General features: G+C 51.0%; 1 protein-coding gene across 1 annotated transcript in view; it reads left to right on the top strand.

The window, feature by feature from the left end:
* The first annotated feature begins 10000 nt into the window (after positions 1-10000).
* CDK6 (cyclin dependent kinase 6) overlaps positions 10001-19520 on the top strand; it is a 186604-nt gene continuing 177084 nt past the window's right edge. Inside the window, exons 1-2 of the mRNA XM_073677376.1 lie at positions 10001-10361; positions 14906-15357. Of these exons, the coding sequence (XP_073533477.1) occupies positions 15122-15357 (236 nt within the window). The 5' untranslated portion in view covers positions 10001-10361; positions 14906-15121. The remainder of the gene's footprint in view (positions 10362-14905; positions 15358-19520) is intronic.

The raw sequence follows: 19520 nt of genomic DNA, 5'->3' as shown, positions 1-19520 counted from the left end.
CCCCTGTGTGCTGCTGTCCTCGCTCTGCATGTCCTCCTGCCAGGTTGGGTCAGTTACTATATCATCCACCACCTAGTCTTCCACTTACGCACCCTGGTCCTCCTCCTGACTTTCTGGCAATTGTGTCTCATCATGGTCCACCTCTTGTGACACTTTCCCACCGTCGCCTTCGTGTGACCGTGGCTGCTCAAATATTTGGGCATCGCTACACGCGATCGCCTCTTGCCCCGCTTCAAGTGGACCGGGCAAGAGACCCGAATCTATAAATGGAAAAGTGAACAGCTCTTCAGAGTGTCCAAGTGTGGGATCAGTTGTCTCTGGGTACTCAGCATGGTGGGAGGAAGGAGGATCAGGGTGAGGAATATGCGGTCCAGACTCACGGCTACTGAGACTTGACCATGTGGAAGACAGGGTGGTGGTGGTGGCGGCTAAGTGACTGGAAGAATTATCCGCTATCCAACCAACAACCTTTTGACACTGCTCTGGGTTCAATAGTGGTGTGCTACGGTCCCCTAGAAATTGGGACAGGAAGGTCAGGCGAGAAGATGTGGGTGTTTGTTGTGGCACAATTTCGGCTTGCCCACAGCCTTGTCCTCGGCCTCTGCATGCACCATTATCATCACGTCCAGTTCCCCATCCCTTGCCACGTGCCTTGCCCATTTTAAATGGAGGACAGTATCTTCCACGCTCACTACAAATGACTGAATTTGGAGCGAACTTATATGTGATCGGTTTGAGGAGAAAACAGAGTTTTAAATACCTGGCCTGTATGTAAGTAGTTTGAACAGCAAACTGCTGTGAATTGCTTCACTGACACACTAAAGGAAATTTTTAATGGAGGCCAGAAATGGCAGTATTTTCTGACAACGTATATGTGATCCGTGTGACGGAGAAAACACAGTTTAAATAGCTGGATTTCTAGAGCTGTAATATGGAAAGGACCTGGCTGTATTCTGCAGTGCCAACAAGCAAATGGCGCAGAAAAAAATGGTGTTCTCTGGATTGCTTTTTAAGCAAATAATGAGGATTAAGATCCAAAGAAAAGTATTCCTGGCCCCTTAGACCTGGGCCTTTGTATAGAAATATCTAACAGCAGTAGAAGGCAGAACTGGAATGGAGCCTCTTGTGCTATATGCACTGCAGTCTGCTATATACCCTGCCAGCCTATACACCCTGCCTGCCTGTTATCTCTGCAGATGGATTAGTTAGTCCTCAAAAGGACTGCTTGTTAAGATGGATATGTGTAATGTACGGTTTTTCTCCCTACACTACCTAATACACGTTCAAATCTCTCCCTGACTCAGCAGCTGCTCTCCCTACACTGTCTGATCCGGAGTGACTGTGACGAGCATGGCGGCGCCAGGTCTGAGATAGACCTGATGAAGCTGTGCGGCCAGCCAATCACTGTAATGCCCACAACCAACATGGCTGCGGCATTACAGTGAGTGGCAGGCAATCCCTGCATGTTCATTGGCTCTCTAAAGAGCGCCAAACATGCAGGGAGGGGACCCGAGCTTCCTCCAGAGCAACCTGGAAATACTCGCTGAGCATCTCGAGCAGAGAGATGCTCGGGCGAGCACCGAGCAGTAGTGAGCATGCTCGCTCATCACTACTGACAACAAAATCACACAAAAATCATCAATGGAAATCAAATTTACTAACCAATGGAGGCCTGGATTTGGAGTCACCCCCAAAATTAAAGTGGAAAAACACACTACAGGCTGATCCAACTTTGATGTAATGTCCTTAAAACAAGTCAGAATGAGGCTCAGTATTGTGTGTGGCCTCCACGTGCCTGTATGACCTCCCTACAACGCCTGGGCATGCTCCTGATGAGGTTGCGGATGGTCTCCTGTGGGATCTCCTCCCAGACCTGGACTAAAGCATCTGCCAACTCCTGGACAGTCTGTGGTGCAACGTGACGTTGGTGGATGGAGCGAGACATGATGTCCCAGATGTGCTCAATCGGATTCAGGTCTGGGGAACGGGCGGGCCGGTCCATAGCTTCAATGCCTTCATCTTGCAGGAACTGCTGACACACTCCAGCCACATGAAGTCTGGCATTGTCCTGCATTAGGAGAAACCCAGGTCAAATCGCACCAGCATATGGTCTCACAAGGGGTCTGAGGGTCTTATCTTCGTACCTAATGGCAGCCAGGCTACCTCTGGCGAGCACATGGAGGGCTGTGCAGCCCTCCAAAGAAATGCCACTCCACACCATTACTGACCCACTGCCAAAACGGTCATGCTGAAGGAAGTTGCAGGCAGCAGATCGCTCTCCACGGCGTCTCCAGACTCTGTCACGTCTGTCACATGTGCTCAGTGTGAACCAGCTTTCATCTGTGAAGAGCACACGGCGCCAGCGGCGACTTTGCCAATCCTGGTGTTCTGTGGCAAATGCCAAGTGTCCTGCACGGTGTTGGGCTGTGAGCACAACTCACATCTGTGGATGTCGGGCCCTCATACCACCCACATGGAGTCGGTTTCTAACCGTTTGTGCAGACACATGCACATTTGTGGCCTGCTGGAGGTCATTCTGCAGGGCTCTGGCAGTGCTCCTCCTTGCACAAAGGCGGAGGTAGCGGTCCTGCTGCTGGGTTGTTGCCCTCCTACGGCCCCCTCCACGTCTCTGGGTGTACTGGCCTGTCTCCTGGTAGCGCCTCCAGCCTCTGGACACTACGCTGACAGACACAGCAAACCTTCTTGCCACAGCTCGCATTGATGTGCCATCCTCGATGAGCTGCACTACCTGAGCAACTTCTGTGGGTTGTAGAGTCCGTCTCGTGCTACCACGAGTGTGTAAGCACAACCAACATTCAAAAGTGACCAAAACATCAGCCAGAAAGCTTTGGTACTGAGATTGTGGTCTGTGGTCCCCACCTGCAGAACCACTCCTTTATTGAGGGTGTCTTGATAATTGGCAATAATTTCCATCTATTGTCTATTCTTAAGTGGACAGTTTGATTTCACAGAAGTTTGATTTACTTGGAGTTATATTCTGTTGTTTAAGTGTTCCCTTTATTTTTTTGAGCAGTGTATAAGAATCCCAACCTGTGAGTGGGCTTCTTGAGGAGTTTCAAAATGGAGTACACCTATCAGCACTGAGTACACCACAGTGTAAGAGTATATACTGCCCTACTAATACTGGTTGTGATATGGCAGTATATACACATACACCACAGAGCATACTCATACACTGCTGGAGTGCTTGTAATTAAAGTTTACAATGAGATGCTGGTAGTTGTAGTATATAGTTATACACTGCCGTGTGCTCGGTGCTGTACGTGCAGTATACAGACGCGGCCGTGTGCTCGCTGCCGTATAGAGACGCTGGCGTGTGCGCGCTGCCGTATACAGACGCTGCCGTGTGCTCGCTGCCGTATACAGACGCTGCCGTGTGCTCGCTGCCGCATACAGACGCTGCCGTGTGCTCGCTGCCATATACAGACGCGACCGTGTGCTCGCTGCCGTATACAGACGCGGCCGTGTGCTCGCTGCCGTATACAGACGCGGCCCTGTGCTCGCTGCCATATACAGACGCTGCCGTATACAGACGCTGCCGTGCGCTCGCTGCCGTATACAGACGCGGCCGTGCGCTCGCTGCCGTATACAGACGCGGCCCTGTGCTCGCTGCCATATACAGACGCTGCCGTGCGCTCGCTGCCGTATACAGACACGGCCGTGCGCTCGCTGCCGTATACAGACGCGGCCGTGCGCTCGCTGCCGTATACAGACGCGGCCGTGCGCTCCCTGCCGTATACAGACGCGGCCGTGCGCTCCCTGCCGTATACAGACGCGGCCGTGCGCTCGCTGCCGTATACAGACGCTGCCGTGTGCTCGCTGCCATATACAGACGCGACCGTGTGCTCGCTGCCGTATACAGACGCTGCCGTGTGCTCGCTGCCGTATACAGACGTGTGCTCGCTGCCGTATACAGACGCGGCCATGTGCTCGGTGCAGAATACAGACGTGTGCTCGGGGCTGTATACAGACGCTGCCGTGCGCTCGCTGCCATATACAGACACTGACGTGCGCTCGCTGCTGTATACAGACGCTGCTGTGCGCTCGCTGCTGTATACAGACGCTGCTGTGCGCTCGCTGCCGTATACAGACGCTGCCGTGCGCTCGCTGCCGTATACAGACGCTGCCGTGCGCTCGCTGCCGTATACAGACGCGGCCGTGCGCTCGCTGCCGTATACAGACGCGGCCGTGCGCTCGCTGCCGTATACAGACGCGGCCGTGCGCTCGGTGCAGTATACAGACGCGGCCGTGCGCTCGGTGCAGTATACAGACGCGGCCGTGCGCTCGGTGCAGTATACAGACGCGGCCGTGTGCTCGCTGCCGTATACAGACGCGGCCGTGTGCTTGTTGCCGTATACAGACGCTGCCGTGTGCTCGCTGCCATATACAGACGCGGCCGTGTACTCGGTGCAGAATACAGACGTGTGCTCAGGGCCGTATACAGACGCTGCCGTGCGCTCGCTGCCATATATAGATGCTGCCGTATACAGACACTGCCGTGATCTCGCTGCCGTGCGCTCGCTGCTGTATACAGACGCGGCCGTGCTCTCGGTGCAGTATACAGACGCTGCCGTGTGCTCGCTGCCGTATACAGACGCGACCGTGTGCTCGCTGCCATATACAGACGCTGCCGTGTGCTCGCTGCCGTATACAGACGTGTGCTCGCTGCCGTATACAGACGCGGCCGTGAGCTCGGTGCAGAATACAGACGTGTGCTCGGGGACTTATACAGACGCGGCCATGCGCTCGCTGCCGTATACAGACGTGGCCGTGCGCTCGCTGCCGTATACAGACGAGGCCGTGCGCTCGGTGCAGTATACAGACGCGGCCGTGCGCTCGGTGCAGAATACAGACGCTGCCGTGTGCTCGGTTCAGTATACAGACGCGGCCGTGCGCACGGTGCAGTATACAGACGCGGACATGTTCTCGGTGCAGCATACCGACGCTTCCGTGTGCTCGCTGCCGCATACAGACGCGGCCGTGTGCTCGCTGCCGTATACAGACGCGGCCGTGTGCTCGCTGCCGTATACAGACGCGGCCATGCGCGTGCTCGCTGCTGTATACAGACGAGGCCGTGCGCTCGGTGCAGTATACAGACGCGGCGGTGCGCTCGGTGCAGAATACAGACGCTGCCGTGCGCTCGGTGCAGTATACAGACGCGGCCGTGCGCTCGGTGCAGTATACAGACGCGGACATGTTCTCGGTGCAGTATACCGACGCTTCCGTGTGCTTGCTGCCGTATACAGACGCGGCCGTGTGCTCGCTGCCGTATACAGACGCGGCCGTGTGCTCGCTGCTGTATACAGACGTGTGCTCGCTGCCGCATACAGACGCTTCCGTGTGCTCGGTGCAGAATACAGACGCGGCCGTGTGCTCGCTGCAGTATAGAGACGCTGCCGTGTGCTCGCTGCCGTATACAGACGCTGACGTGTGCTCGCTGCCTTATACAGACGCTGGCGTGTGCTCTCTGCCGTATACAGACGCTGGCGTGTGCTCTCTGCCGTATACAGACGCTGGCGGGTGCTCATGGCCGTATACAGACGCTGGCGTGTGCTCGCTGCCATATACAGACGCTGGCGTGTGCTCGCTGCCGTATACAGACGCTGGCGTGTGCTCGCTGCCGTATACAGACGCTGGCGTGTGCTCGCTGCCGTACACAGACGCTGGCGTGTGCTCGGGGCTGTATACAGCCGATTCCGTGTGCTCGGTGCAGAATACAAACGTGTGCTTGCTGACATAGACAGACGCGACCGTGTGCTCGCTGCCGTATACAGACGCTGCCATGTGTTCACTGCCGTATACAGACGTGTGCTCGCTGCCGTATACAGACGCAGCAGTGTGCTTCGTGCAGAATACAGACGTGTGCTCGGGGCCATATACAGACGCCGCCGTGCGCTCGCTGCCGTATACAGACGCTGCCGTGCGCTCGCTGCCGTATACAGACGCCGCCGTGCGCTCGCTGCCGTATACAGACGCTGCCGTGCGCTCGCTGCCGTATACAGACGCTGCTGTGCGCTCGCTGCCGTATACAGACGCGGCCATGTGCTTGCTGCCGTATACAGACGCTTCCGTGTGCTCGGTGCAGAATACAGACGCTGCCGTATACAGACGCGGCCGTGTGCTCGCTGCCGTATACAAACGCGGCCGTGTTCTCGGTGCAGTATACAGATGCTTCCGTGTGCTCTCTGCCGTATACAGACGCGGCCGTGTGCTCGCTGCCGTATACAGACGCGGCCGTGTGCTCGCTGCCGTATACAGATGCGGCCGTGTGCTCGCTGCCGTATACAGACGCGGCCGTGTGCTCGCTGCCGTATACAGACGCAGCCGTGTGCTCGCTGCCGTACACAGACGCTTCCGTGTGCTTGGTGCCGCATACAGACGCTTCCGTGTGCTCGGTGCCGTATACAGATGCTGCCGTGTGCTCGGTGTCGTGTGCAGACGCGGCCGTGTGCTCTGGGCCGTATGCAGACGCTGCCGTGTGCTTGCTCCCATATACAGACGCGGCCGTGTGCTCGCTCCCATATACAGACGCTTCCGTGTGTTCGCTGCAGAATACAGACGCGGCCGTGTGCTCGGTGCAGAATACAGACGCGGCCGTGTGCTCGGTGCCGCATACAGACGCGGCCGTGTGCTCGGGGCCGTATACAGACGCGGCCGTGTGCTCGGTGCAGTATACAGACGCGGCCGTGTGCTCGGGGCCGTATACAGACGCGGCCGTGTGCTCGGGCCGTATACAGACGCGGCCGTGTGCTCGGGGCCGTATACAGACGCGGCCGTGTGCTCGCTGCCGTATACAGATGCGGCCGTGTGCTCGGGGCCGTATACAGACGCGGCCGTGTGCTCGGGGCCGTATACAGACGCGGCCGTGTGCTCGGGGCCGTATACAGACGCGGCCGTGTGCTCGGGGCCGTATACAGACGCGGCAGTGTGCTCGGGGCCGTATACAGACGCTTTCGTGTGCTCGCTGCTATATACAGACTGGGCCGTGTGCTCGCTGCTATATACAGACTGGGCCGTGTGCTCGCTGCCGTATACAGACGCGGCCGTGTGCTCGCTGCCGTATACAAACGCGGCCGTGTTCTCGGTGCAGTATACAGATGCTTCCGTGTGCTCTCTGCCGTATACAGACGCGGCCGTGTGCTCGCTGCCGTATACAGACGCGGCCGTGTGCTCGCTGCCGTATACAGATGCGGCCGTGTGCTCGCTGCCGTATACAGACGCGGCCGTGTGCTCGCTGCCGTATACAGACGCAGCCGTGTGCTCGCTGCCGTACACAGACGCTTCCGTGTGCTTGGTGCCGCATACAGACGCTTCCGTGTGCTCGGTGCCGTATACAGATGCTGCCGTGTGCTCGGTGTCGTGTGCAGACGCGGCCGTGTGCTCTGGGCCGTATGCAGACGCTGCCGTGTGCTTGCTCCCATATACAGACGCGGCTGTGTGCTCGCTCCCATATACAGACGCTTCCGTGTGTTCGCTGCAGAATACAGACGCGGCCGTGTGCTCGGTGCAGAATACAGACGCGGCCGTGTGCTCGGTGCCGCATACAGACGCGGCCGTGTGCTCGGGGCCGTATACAGACGCGGCCGTGTGCTCGGTGCAGTATACAGACGCGGCCGTGTGCTCGGGGCCGTATACAGACGCGGCCGTGTGCTCGGGCCGTATACAGACGCGGCCGTGTGCTCGGGGCCGTATACAGACGCGGCCGTGTGCTCGCTGCCGTATACAGACGCGGCCGTGTGCTCGGGGCCGTATACAGACGCGGCCGTGTGCTCGGGGCCGTATACAGACGCGGCCGTGTGCTCGGGGCCGTATACAGACGCGGCCGTGTGCTCGGGGCCGTATACAGACGCGGCCGTGTGCTCGGGGCCGTATACAGACGCGGCAGTGTGCTCGGGGCCGTATACAGACGCTTTCGTGTGCTCGCTGCTATATACAGACTGGGCCGTGTGCTCGCTGCTATATACAGACTGGGCCGTGTGCTCGGTGCAGAATACAGACGCGGCCGTGTGCTCGGGGCCGTATACAGACGCGGCCGTGTGCTCGGTGCAGTATACAGACGCGGCCGTGTGCTCGGGGCCGTATACAGACGCGGCCGTGTGCTCGGGCCGTATACAGACACGGCCGTGTGCTCGGGGCCGTATACAGACGCGGCCGTGTGCTCGCTGCCGTATACAGACGCGGCCGTGTGCTCGGGGCCGTATACAGACGCGGCCGTGTGCTCGCTGCCGTATACAGACGCGGCCGTGTGCTCGGTGCAGTATACAGACGCGGCCGTGTGCTCGGGGCCGTAGACAGACGCGGCCGTAGACAGACGCTGCCGTGTGCTCGGGGCCGTATACAGACGCGGCCGTGTGCTCACTGTCGTATACAGACGCGGCCGTGTGCTCGGGGCCGTATACAGACGCGGCCGTGTGCTCGGTGCAGTATACAGACGCGGCTGTGTGCTCGGGGCCGTATACAGACGCGGCCGTGTGCTCGGGGCCGTAGACAGACGCTGCCGTGTGCTCGGGGCCGTATTCAGACGCGGCCGTGTGCTCGGGGCCATATACAGACGCGGCCGTGTGCTCGGGGTCGTATACAGACGCGTCCGTGTGCTCGGTGCAGTATACAGACGCGGCCGTGTGCTCGGGGCCGTATACAGACGCGGCCGTGTGCTCGGGGCCGTATACAGACGCGGCCTTGTGCTCGGGGCCGTATACAGACGCGGCCGTGTGCTCGGGGCCGTATACAGACGCTTCCGTGTGCTCGCTGCTATATACAGACTGGGCCGTGTGCTGGCTGCTATATACAGACTGGGCCGTGTGCTCGCTGCAGAATACAGACGTGGCCGTGTGCTCGGTGCAGAATACAGACGCGGCCGTGTGCTCGGTGCCGCATACAGACACGGCCGTATACAGACGCCTCCGTGTGCTCGAGGCCGTATAGAGAAGCCGCCGTGTGCTCGGAGCCGTATACAGACGCGGCCATGTGCTCGGTGCAGTATACAGACGCGGCTGTGTGCTCGGTGCAGAATACAGACGCGGCCGTGTGCTCGGGGTCGCATACAGACACGGCCGTATACAGACGCCGCCGTGTGCTCGAGGCCGTATACAGAAGCCGCCGTGTGCTCGGAGCCGTATACAGACGCGGCCGTGTGCTCGGGGCCGTATACAGACGCCGCCGTGTGCTCGGGGCCGTATACAGACACCGCCGTGTGCTCGGGGCCGTATACAGACGCCGCCGTGTGCTCGGGGCCGTATACAGAAGCGGCCGTGTGCTCGGGGCCGTATACAGACGCCGCCGTGTGCTCGGGGCCGTATACAGACGCCGCCGTGTGCTCGGGGCCGTATACAGACGCCGTCGTGTGCTCGGGGCCGTATACAGACGCCGCCGTGTGCTCGGTGCAGAATACAGACACGGCCGTGTGCTCGAGGTCGTATACAGACGCCGCCGTGTGCTCGAGGTCGTATACAGAAGCCGCCGTGTGCTCGGGGCCGTATACAGACGCCGTGTGCTCGGGGCCGTATACAGACGCCGCCATGTGCTCGGGGCCGTATACAGACGCCGCCGTGTGCTCGGGGCCGTATACAGACTGGGCCGTGTGCTCGGGGCCGTATACAGACGCAGCCGTGTGCTCGGGGCCGTATACAGAAGCGGCCGTGTGCTCGGGGCCGTATACAGACGCGGCCGTGTGCTCGGGGCCGTATACAGACGCCGCCGTGTGCTCGGGGCCGTATACAGACGCCGCCGTGTGCTCGGGGCCGTATACAGACGCCGCCGTGTGCTCGGGGCCGTATACAGACGCCGCCGTGTGCTCGGGGCCGTATACAGACGCCGCCGTGTGCTCGGGGCCGTATACAGACGCCGCCGTGTGCTCGGGGCCGTATACAGACGCGGCCGTGTGCTCGGGGCCGTATACAGACGCGGCCGTGTGCTCGCTGCCCCGGGATCTGCAGGGAGAGCGGCGCAGACAGCGGAGGAGGCGGCGGCGCTTTGTAGTCGGGGTGGAATGCGGAAATGTACAAGCTGTGTCAAAGTTTTGAAGTGGGGTCAAGTCACACTGAGCAGCGTGGGAAAAGCTGCAACAAAAAGAGCGAGGAGCAGAGGAAGGAGGCGGCGGCGGCGGCGGCTGCTAGGGGACAGCTGCACACTGGTGCCCGGAGCTCGGCAGCCCCCGCTCTCTGGTGACCCTGCCCCTTGTGCTGCACTGAGGATGGCTGTGCACAGCGGAGCGGAGCTACCTGTGTGGCCCGGCCGGGGCTCTGCGGCAGCGACCATGTAAGCAGCAGGACGGATCTCCCCCAGCTCTGCCACACTTGGATGCCCCGTGCTGCTGCTGCTGCTGCTCTGCCCTGCTGCAGGTAAATACTCTGTGCCACCCTGTGCACCAGTGCTACACTGCATTGTGGGGATGCCATGTGCTCTGTAACCCTTTATGACCATGCAATGCTCTGCACACAGCTTCTGAGCCCCATTACATATAACCATTACTGCAAGCCAGTCCGTATCCGGATCATCGCTGCGTAATAAGCGCGCATTTCTATCACTGACGCTTTTTTTCATTCAGCACTTTTTTTGCTTTTTTTTTAACTTTTTTTTAAATTTCTTTTATCTTACTGGGGAAAAAAGTATTAATAACAGCTAAACAATTGACATTGTTGACATTTAAAAAAAAATGAAAAAAAATCCCTGTTATTGTGAGCATTTTTTTCTCTGAGAAACTGCTACGTGTGAACAAGCCCTAAGTGTATTCTTACTAAAAAAGATATATTTATTTTTAATCAGGACATTAAATAAAATTCCGACGGAATGATGTGACGCGTTTCGATCCCATAGACGTGACCATGCTTTCCTAGTAGCAAAAAAAACTCCAGATGTATCTGTTAACCCAATGGAAGCAGTGACAGTGCCCTCTTGGCCCATATAGGGTGCTATACCTTTTACGGCATCCATTGATAAAGATGTATATATTGTTTTATAATGGTAGCCTATGGGTGACGGATGCCGCGATACGCTAATACGTTGGGAAATCCTCAGGATTTCTCCCTCTGACTAAATGGATTTTTTTAAAAACCGATCGTGCAGAAAAAAAAAAGATAATTGTTGATCGGGGAAAGGTGACTATGAAGGGTTAATGGGACCTCATGCTTGAAAAAACGTGCATGCATTTAAAGGTCCAGGCACGCGGTAACATCTGCAAAGAACAGGAGAGACCTAGTCTGCATAGAAAGCCATGATACTGTGAAATGCGTCATTTCGTTAAGGCTCGGAGAATTTTGAGGGTTAAAGGGGGCCTGCATCGCCGGAAACCTCATGTGAGCCCCCAACTACTGGCGTCCCGGGTGCTGGCGCAGTTGAACAGTTCTATTATATTCATAATCTAAAACAAAGAAAATGAAATCATAGGACCCGATTAATTATTTGCACCTTTTTGTTGTGTTTTTCGCTGGTTTTTCATTTGAGCCGTATTCTTCTTTTAGTTTGTGCCTTTTTTTTTTATATGTGTTCGCTTGTTTGTTTTTTTTTTGTTTTTTTTTATGTTTGCATTTGTGGTGAGGGTTTGGGGTTTCCAGATGTTTTTAGTTGATTCATCAATAACAACTTTTTAAGTCGCAAAATTTTTGCCCCTCTCGGAATGATTTTATGTAGATCAGTAATTTTTGCGCAAATCTTGCGACATCTTAGCCGAACATGTGACTTTTTGCGGTAAAAAGTAGCAAAAAAAAAAAAGGTTAAAAACAAGTAAATTAAGAATTTGATGCAAAAAAGAATGAATATCATTAAAAAAAAGTGAGTTAAAAAAAACAGCAAATGAGTAATAAGGTCCATAGTTTTTTTCATTTGCAAAGAAATTGGCTGAATTTTTTTTGTTTTTTCGTCATCTGGTGTGATGTATGCTCTGTAATGACAATTCCAATGATATGAAGAAGAGTTTTCTATTATTATATATGGAAGACTGGCTAGCGGGATGGCGCTACTGGTCTGGACTCATATCTATAAATGAATGAGTTTATCAGTTTTGTTATATATTAAATATTTTTATTTGAATTCATTACTTTATAATTATTTATTATTTAAAGGGGAATTCCAGTCCCCACAGGAATTGCCATAAATGTTTGGTAGATGCGGATCCCAGTAATTGGAACCTACAGGAGAGGTAGTCAGAATTCCCTTTTATTTGTATGGGTTTTTTCGACCACCTCTTGAAGGAAAAGAGCGTGGCCCCTTTCTTAAGATGGATGCATCTACCAGACATTTATGCCATATTGTGTCAATATACCCATTTTTGGTAGAAGGGTCTTAGGATAGGTAGTCATGTATACAATGATGGAGGATTATGTCTTCATCACCGGCGCAGCTCTTACTTCGCCCACCCTTCCTGCAGCGCCGTTCCTCATCCTAGTGAGGGGCATCAGGTATGCCGGATGACTGAACGGTGTCCTAGTGACAGGACTTCTGGACTCAGGGAGTAGGGGCCATACTTCCACATGTACCAGTCTCTGGGAAGCTGGTAGGCATCAGGTGTAGTCATGGAGACGCCAAGAACGTTCATGTGACCCAGGTCGACATTGACACCGACTATGGATCCGTGTCCCACAAAGTGGGAGTAGTCAAAGACTTGTTATATCCCGTAATTGTCAATCGTGATTTTCCTCTGTTTTGGGATTTGTGGGGAAAATGGTACCACCTAGTAGCTCGGCTGATAACCAGGTCAGAGATGAAGAAACCTCGTCACAGACCATGGCCGACGAGCTTCCGTTGTCAATACTGGTTGCCGACAAGGAGGAGGAAGCATCCCCTCAAGCCAGTATCTCTGAACTGGAGGTGTCCAGGGGAAACTTTGGGACCAGCCAACTAAGGGACTTCGGTAGAAAAAAATACTCAGGGAAAAGTGAGGGTGCTAAATGTTGTTCCCCAGGAGCCGGGAACTGGTGTTCCAGTTCTGTGCTTGGCTAGGCATATTGATCGGTTATGTCAAGGGATCAAGGTGACAGGCCAGGCAAAAGAGAGTCTCCTCAAGGCATCATCCAGGGGGTATAGTCTGTTGATTGGGTGAAAGAATTTTAACCTGGTGATTGGGTGCGGGTGTTGGTGCCCACCGTGGGGAACAAGTTTCGTCGCCAAGTGTCAAGGAACCTATGAAGTGTTGGTGAGGGCCACTATAAAGTTCACCAACCAACGAAAATGAAGCGATATCTGCTTGGTCAAGCCTTGGCAGGATGGGGTTCACGATTGGTTGGGTGAAGATGCCCAGCACCTGGATTTGGGCAGAGGGGGAGGGTATGTAGACAAGCAGCTGGCAGAGTTCTGGATAGGAGGTGCTGAGAGGGTTAATAGGACCAATATATAGGCCCAGGTTTTTTAGGAATGATTAGTTGAGATGGCCAGAACTAGTCATTCCCACCTTCCAATCAAGGAGGAGTAGCTGAGCTGTTCATTTCTTGTCTGGGAGTGGAGGTCCAAACACCTGGATCTGTGGATGCAAGGTGGAGGACCTGTGTATGGAAATTGGAGGACCTGTACATGTTGTTTAGACTCTGCAAAGGGCCAAGTATTGGACTTTGAATATTGAGCTGCTGAACCTCTCTGTTTTCTCATACTGCTCTATGGACTCTTTGTTTTTACTTTCTGCTGGAAGTTTATGGAGTTAATAAACCTTCCTGCTTGGACAAGAAAATGCGTGCCTGTGTGATTGTTACCTTACCTGCTGCCTGAAAGCAAGTGAATCTCTACAAATATATATATATATATATATATATATATATATATATATATATATATATATATATATATATATATATATATATACTGATGCATTTTTGATCCGTCGCTGTATAAACTGGCTTAAAAAATTAGTTTTTATGGTTCCAGTCATTTGGTTCACCAATTTAACAACATTAACAAGACACAATGCACTTTATAGCATTATGTAAAGGGATTTATATAAATATAGTTATGTATTTTTGAGAATTAAGGGGGTTTTCTTATGGCAGACATTTATGTCATAGCAACAGGATATGCTATAAGCTTAAAATACAGGTCTCACTTTTGGGACTTATTAGAATCATGAGAAACCCGTTTGGACTGATGTCCGACAGTGTCAGAAGTGGCGTCCGTGCATGGGCCATCTTCCACCATTCACTGCTATGGGAGTTCCAAATAAAGCCGAGCGGACATGAAAGAAATGGCGCATATGCAGTCACCTCTTCTGTCACTGTAAAAAAATAAAAACAAACCTATTTGGTATCGTCAATCGTATAAAAGTCCGATCTATCAAAATATAAAACCTTCGAAATGTCAGAATTGATGTTTTCTGGCCGACACACTTTTCTTAAAAAATGCTGTAATAAGCCATCAAAACAACATATGTGCCCTAAAATGGTATCAATAAAAATGTCATCTCGCCACACAAAAATATGCCCTTACACAGCTCCATTGGCTAAAAAAATCAAAAAAACGTACAAGAATTAGAAAATTTTACACAAAGTTTTTTTTTTTTCCAAAGTCCTGAATTTTTTTTTTTGTTTTGCCATTAAAATACAAAAAAAAATCCCTTATAAGTTCGGTATCGCCATAAGCATACTGACTGGATGAATTGTATCGCCGATTAAATGCCGTAAAAACAAAACAGAATTGAGTTCCCCCTTCCCCTTTCACCTCTTTTGGATTTTTGGATCCCGTTTTGCAGTATATTATATGGTAAAGTGAATTGTGAACATGAAAAACTACAACTCAACCTGCAAAAAATGTAACACGGCTCTGTCGACGGAAAAAATTGAAAAGAGCAAAAATGGTCATAAAGGGATTAATACGATCTAATATATTTTTATTGTAAATTTACTGGTTATTGCACCGTAACAACTCTGACGATGTTCACACGCGTTTCGCTGTGTCTTCCCTCCAGATAATGTGATCTCCTTGGGCTGGTGCTATCTATGTGCTGCTTCCTGCATCTCTCCGTCCAGCTGTGCGCAGCTCTGTCTGCAGCTGTCCTGGGCAGCTCCAGCTTCTTCTGACCATCACAGTCCTCGACCATATCTGGATTACAAGAAAGAATAGAGTAAAGCTTCAATCTTGAGCTCCTATCTCGTCCCTGGACCTCCCTCCCCCTCCGAGGGTGATGATGACGATGGAGAAGGACGGCCTGGCAGATCAACAGTATGAGTGTGTGGCTGAGATCGGGGAGGGGGCATATGGCAAGGTGTTCAAGGCTCGGGACCTGAAGAATGGAGGGCGCTTTGTTGCCCTGAAGCGAGTACGAGTACAGACTGGAGAAGAGGGGATGCCACTGTCCACCATCCGGGAGGTGGCGGTGCTGCGACACCTAGAGACCTTCGAGCATCCTAATGTGGTCAGGTGAGAACGGGTCACTTCTTCTATCGGAGTTCACGACGTGCTCATCTCAAAAGGCGAAAAAACATGATCTTGACGGTAAAAACATTGTTTTATTTTAGCTGCTGCAGAACCTCTTGGACTTGTTTTTTCTTTTTCTTTGATGATTTCATATCATCAAGTTCTTAAACATGTCCCCTCAAGATTTCACCTCATCAAGTTATTAAACATGTCCTTCATTGGTTTATGCGTATTCATTTCTGGAAATGTTGGGTGACAACCTATATGGGCACCACGACACGTCTCACCGGGGTTGTCGCCTTTATTTCACAGTTATGTTATGAGATTTGCCATTGTGAAGTAGGACAAGATGGGTGAAAACCAGAACCAGAACTATGTGAAGGATGATGACTCAGGGAGGTGACTATACAAGGGATTTTTTGGAGGGAATGTCCTGAAATTACAATGACGACTTCTTTTTCTTACGTTTTTTTTTTCTTTGCTGGTTTCTCGCTTCATAATGTCGAACGTCTGATTAGTCATTAGACATGTGTGGCACATCTGATTCATATCAACCATATTAATAGGATATGTAAAGGTATAAGTGTGTGCATGTATATATTATACATCCTACAGGAAATTCTAAGAATATTAGAGTTTTGTGATCATATAAAAGTTCAAATCTGTAAGTTCTGTGGCAGCTGAGGGTTCTATTTTGAGGTTCTGCAGCAGCTGAGGTGTGAACTATGAAGTTCTGCAGCAGCTGAGGTGTGTAATATAAGGTTCTGCAACTACTGAAGTGTTCTGCAGCAGATGAGGTGTGAATTATGAGGTTCTGCAGCAGCTGAGGTTTGAATTATGAGGTTCTGCAGCAGCTGAGGTGTGAACTATGAGGTTCTGCAGCAGCTGAGGCGTGTAATATGAGGGTCTGCAACTAATGAGGTGTGTAATATGAGGTTCTGCAGCAGCTGAGGTGTATTATGAGGTTCTGCAGTAACTGAGGTTTGAATTATGAGGTTCTGCAGCAGCTGAGGTGCAAATTATGAGTTTCTGCAGCAGCATGAAGTGCATATTTCACTGATCCGTATATTTATCAAGGTTTTTTTTTTTCTTCTAATGCTTTTTTTCACATGACATTTACTCTTATAATTAGATGATTTGTGAATATTGGCTGTTCACTTCCTGGGAACTGGTCAATTCTCTCAGAGAATGTTCACAAACTTGCTGCTATGCAAAGTCATCCTGCAGCTGTGCAGAAATACAGGTGCTTCTCACAAAATTAGAATATCATCAAAACGTTAATTTATTTCAGTTCTTCAACACGAAAAGTGAAACTCCTATATTCTATAGAGTCATTACACACAGAGTGATCTATTTCATGTGTTTATTTCTGTTAATGTTGATGATTATGGCTTACAGCCAATGACAACACAAAAGTCATTATCTCAGTAAATTAGAATACTTTATAACAACAGCTTGAAAAATGGTTTTAAAATCCAAAATGTTGTCCTACTGAAATGTCTGTTCAGTAAATGCCCTCAATACTTGGTCGGGCTCCTTTTGCATCAATTATTGCATCAATGCGGCAATGTGGCATGGAGGGATCAGCCTGTGGCATGGAGGGATCAGCCTGTGGCATGGAGGGATCAGCCTGTGGCTGATGAGGTGTTATGGAAGCCCAGGTGGCTTTGATAGCAGCCTTCAGCTCGTCTGCATTGTTGGGTCTGGTGTCTCTCATCTTCCTCTTGACAATACCCCATAGATTCTCTATAATAGATTCTCTATGGGATTAAGGTCAGGCGAGTTTGCTGCCAATCAAGCACAGTGATACTGTTGTGTAAACCAGGTATTGGTACTTTTGGCCGTGTGGACAGGGGCCAAGTCCTGCTGGAGAATGACATTTCCATCTTCAAAAAGCTTGTTGGCAGAGGGAAGCATGAAGTGCTGTAAAATGTCCTGGTAGACGGCTGCGCTGACTTTGGTCTTGATAAAACACAGTGGACCTCCACCAGCAGATGACATGGCCCCCAAACCATCACTGATTGTGGAGACTTCACATTAGACCTCAAGCAGCTTGGATTGTGGCCTCTCCACTCTTCCTCCAGACTCTGGGACCTTGATTTCCAAATGAAATGCAAAATTTACTTTCATCTGAAAACAACATCTTGGACCACTGAGCAACAGTCCAGGTCTTTTTCTCCTTGGCCCAGGTAAGACACTTCTGGCGTTGTCTATTGGTCATGAGTGGCTTGACACAAGGAATGTGACACTTGTAGCCCATGTCCTGGATACGTCTGTGTGTGGTGGCTCTTGAAGCAATGACTCCAGCAGCACTCCACTCCTTGTGAATCTCCCCAAATTTTCAAATGACCTTTTCTTAGCAATCCTTTCAAGGCTGCGATTATCCCAGTTGCTTCTGCACCTTTTTCTACCACACTTTTTCCTTCCACTCAACTTTCCATTAATATGCTTGGATCCAGCACTCTGTGAACAGCTAGCTTCTTTAGCAATGACCTTTTGTGGCTTACCCTCCTTGTGGAGTGTGTCAGTGACTGCCTTCTGAACATCTGTCAAGTCAGCAGTCTTCCCCATGACTGTGGAGCCTACTGAAACAGAATAAGGGACCTTTTTAAACGCATTGGAAGCCTTTGCAGGTGTTTTTTGTTAATTATTCTAATTTACTGAGATAATGATGATGTTTGTGTTTTCATTGGCTGTAAGCCATAATCATCAACATTAACAGAAATAAACACCTGAAATAGATCCCTCTGTGTGTAATGACTGTATATAATATAGGAGCTTCACTTTTTGTATTGAAGAACTGAAATAAATTAACTTTTTGATGATATTCTAATTTTGTGAGATGCACCTGTATAATGAAAGATGCCGATAACAAGCATATAGATATAGTCGGAACATTTTTCTTTTTTGATAATCGATGACTAATATATACACACACACATACAATATATTAATACAGTACTTTGTATAAGTTTTAGGCTGGTGTGGAAAAAATTCTGTAAAGTAAGACGCTTCTAAAGCTAGAAGTGTTAATAGTTTATTTTTATTAACAAAAATGCAAAGTGAATGAACAAAAGAGAAATCTACATCAGATCAATATTTGGTGACCGCCCTTTGCTTTCATCACTCTTTTTAGGTACTTGTTACTTGCACATGAGTTTTGAAGGAATTTGGCAGGGAGGTTGTTCCAAACGTCTTGGAACACTAACCACTGATCTTCTGCTGCTGAATTAATTTGGAGCCTATCAGACGCCTCCCTGATGGTATTACATGGTGGATAAGTATCTGCCTCTATTTCTCAGCACTGAGGGCAACATTAATCCTGACCAAATCTCCAACTCCATTTGTTGAAATGCAGCCACAAACTTGCAGGAGCCTCCACCATCTTCACTGTCCCTGCAGACCCTCATTATTGTACCGCTCTCAGGCAAACAAACTGCTTCCGATTACAGCCAAATATTTCACATTTTGGGTCATCATTCCAGAGCACCTGATGCCAACTTTCTGCACCCCAGTTCCTATGTTTCCGTGCATCGTTGAGTCCCTTGGACGGATCTCCATGTAGAAGGTCTTAGTTTTTGGCCACAATTCGTCCATGCAGACCACTTCTGGCCAGAGTTCTCTGAACAGTAGATGGATGTAGCCGGGTCTCGCTGCTTGTTGTCAGTTCTGAGCTGATGGCACTGCTGGACATCTTCCAGTTTCAAAAGAAAGTTTAATAGGAAAAAGCATGATGTGCCTTTCATCTGCTGCACTCAGTTTTTTAACCCCTTAATGACCGGGCCATTTTCCGTTTTTTTGCGTTTTCTTTTTTTTGCTCCCCTTCTTCGCAGAGCCAAAGGGAGGGAGCTGACGTGTCGTACTATTATGGCACACGTCATAAAGGGATTAACTGACCACAAATACTTATCCATCATGCAGTATCATCAGGGAGGCATTTGATTGGCTCCAAATTTATTTTGCAGCAGGACAACAACCCCAAACATCCAGCCTGTGTCATTAAAAACCCTAATGAAACAGTAGCAGTAGATGCCCCCTGACAATCATGGTGGGGATATTGACTGGCATTTACTGCTTGAGTACAGTGGAGTAAGAGCAACAACTTTTTTGAGGTATGTTCCTGCCCATGCACCAGAAAAGCGAATCTACGCCTGCTATGAACTAAA

Source organism: Phyllobates terribilis, unplaced genomic scaffold (assembly GCF_046119375.1).
Source record: "Phyllobates terribilis strain yellow unplaced genomic scaffold, ASM4611937v1 Scaffold_4__5_contigs__length_816908805, whole genome shotgun sequence".
In the NCBI taxonomy this organism is placed as follows: domain Eukaryota; kingdom Metazoa; phylum Chordata; class Amphibia; order Anura; family Dendrobatidae; genus Phyllobates; species Phyllobates terribilis.
The sequence above is the reverse complement of the archived record's forward strand: the minus strand, read 5'-3'. Positions and strand labels throughout refer to the sequence as shown.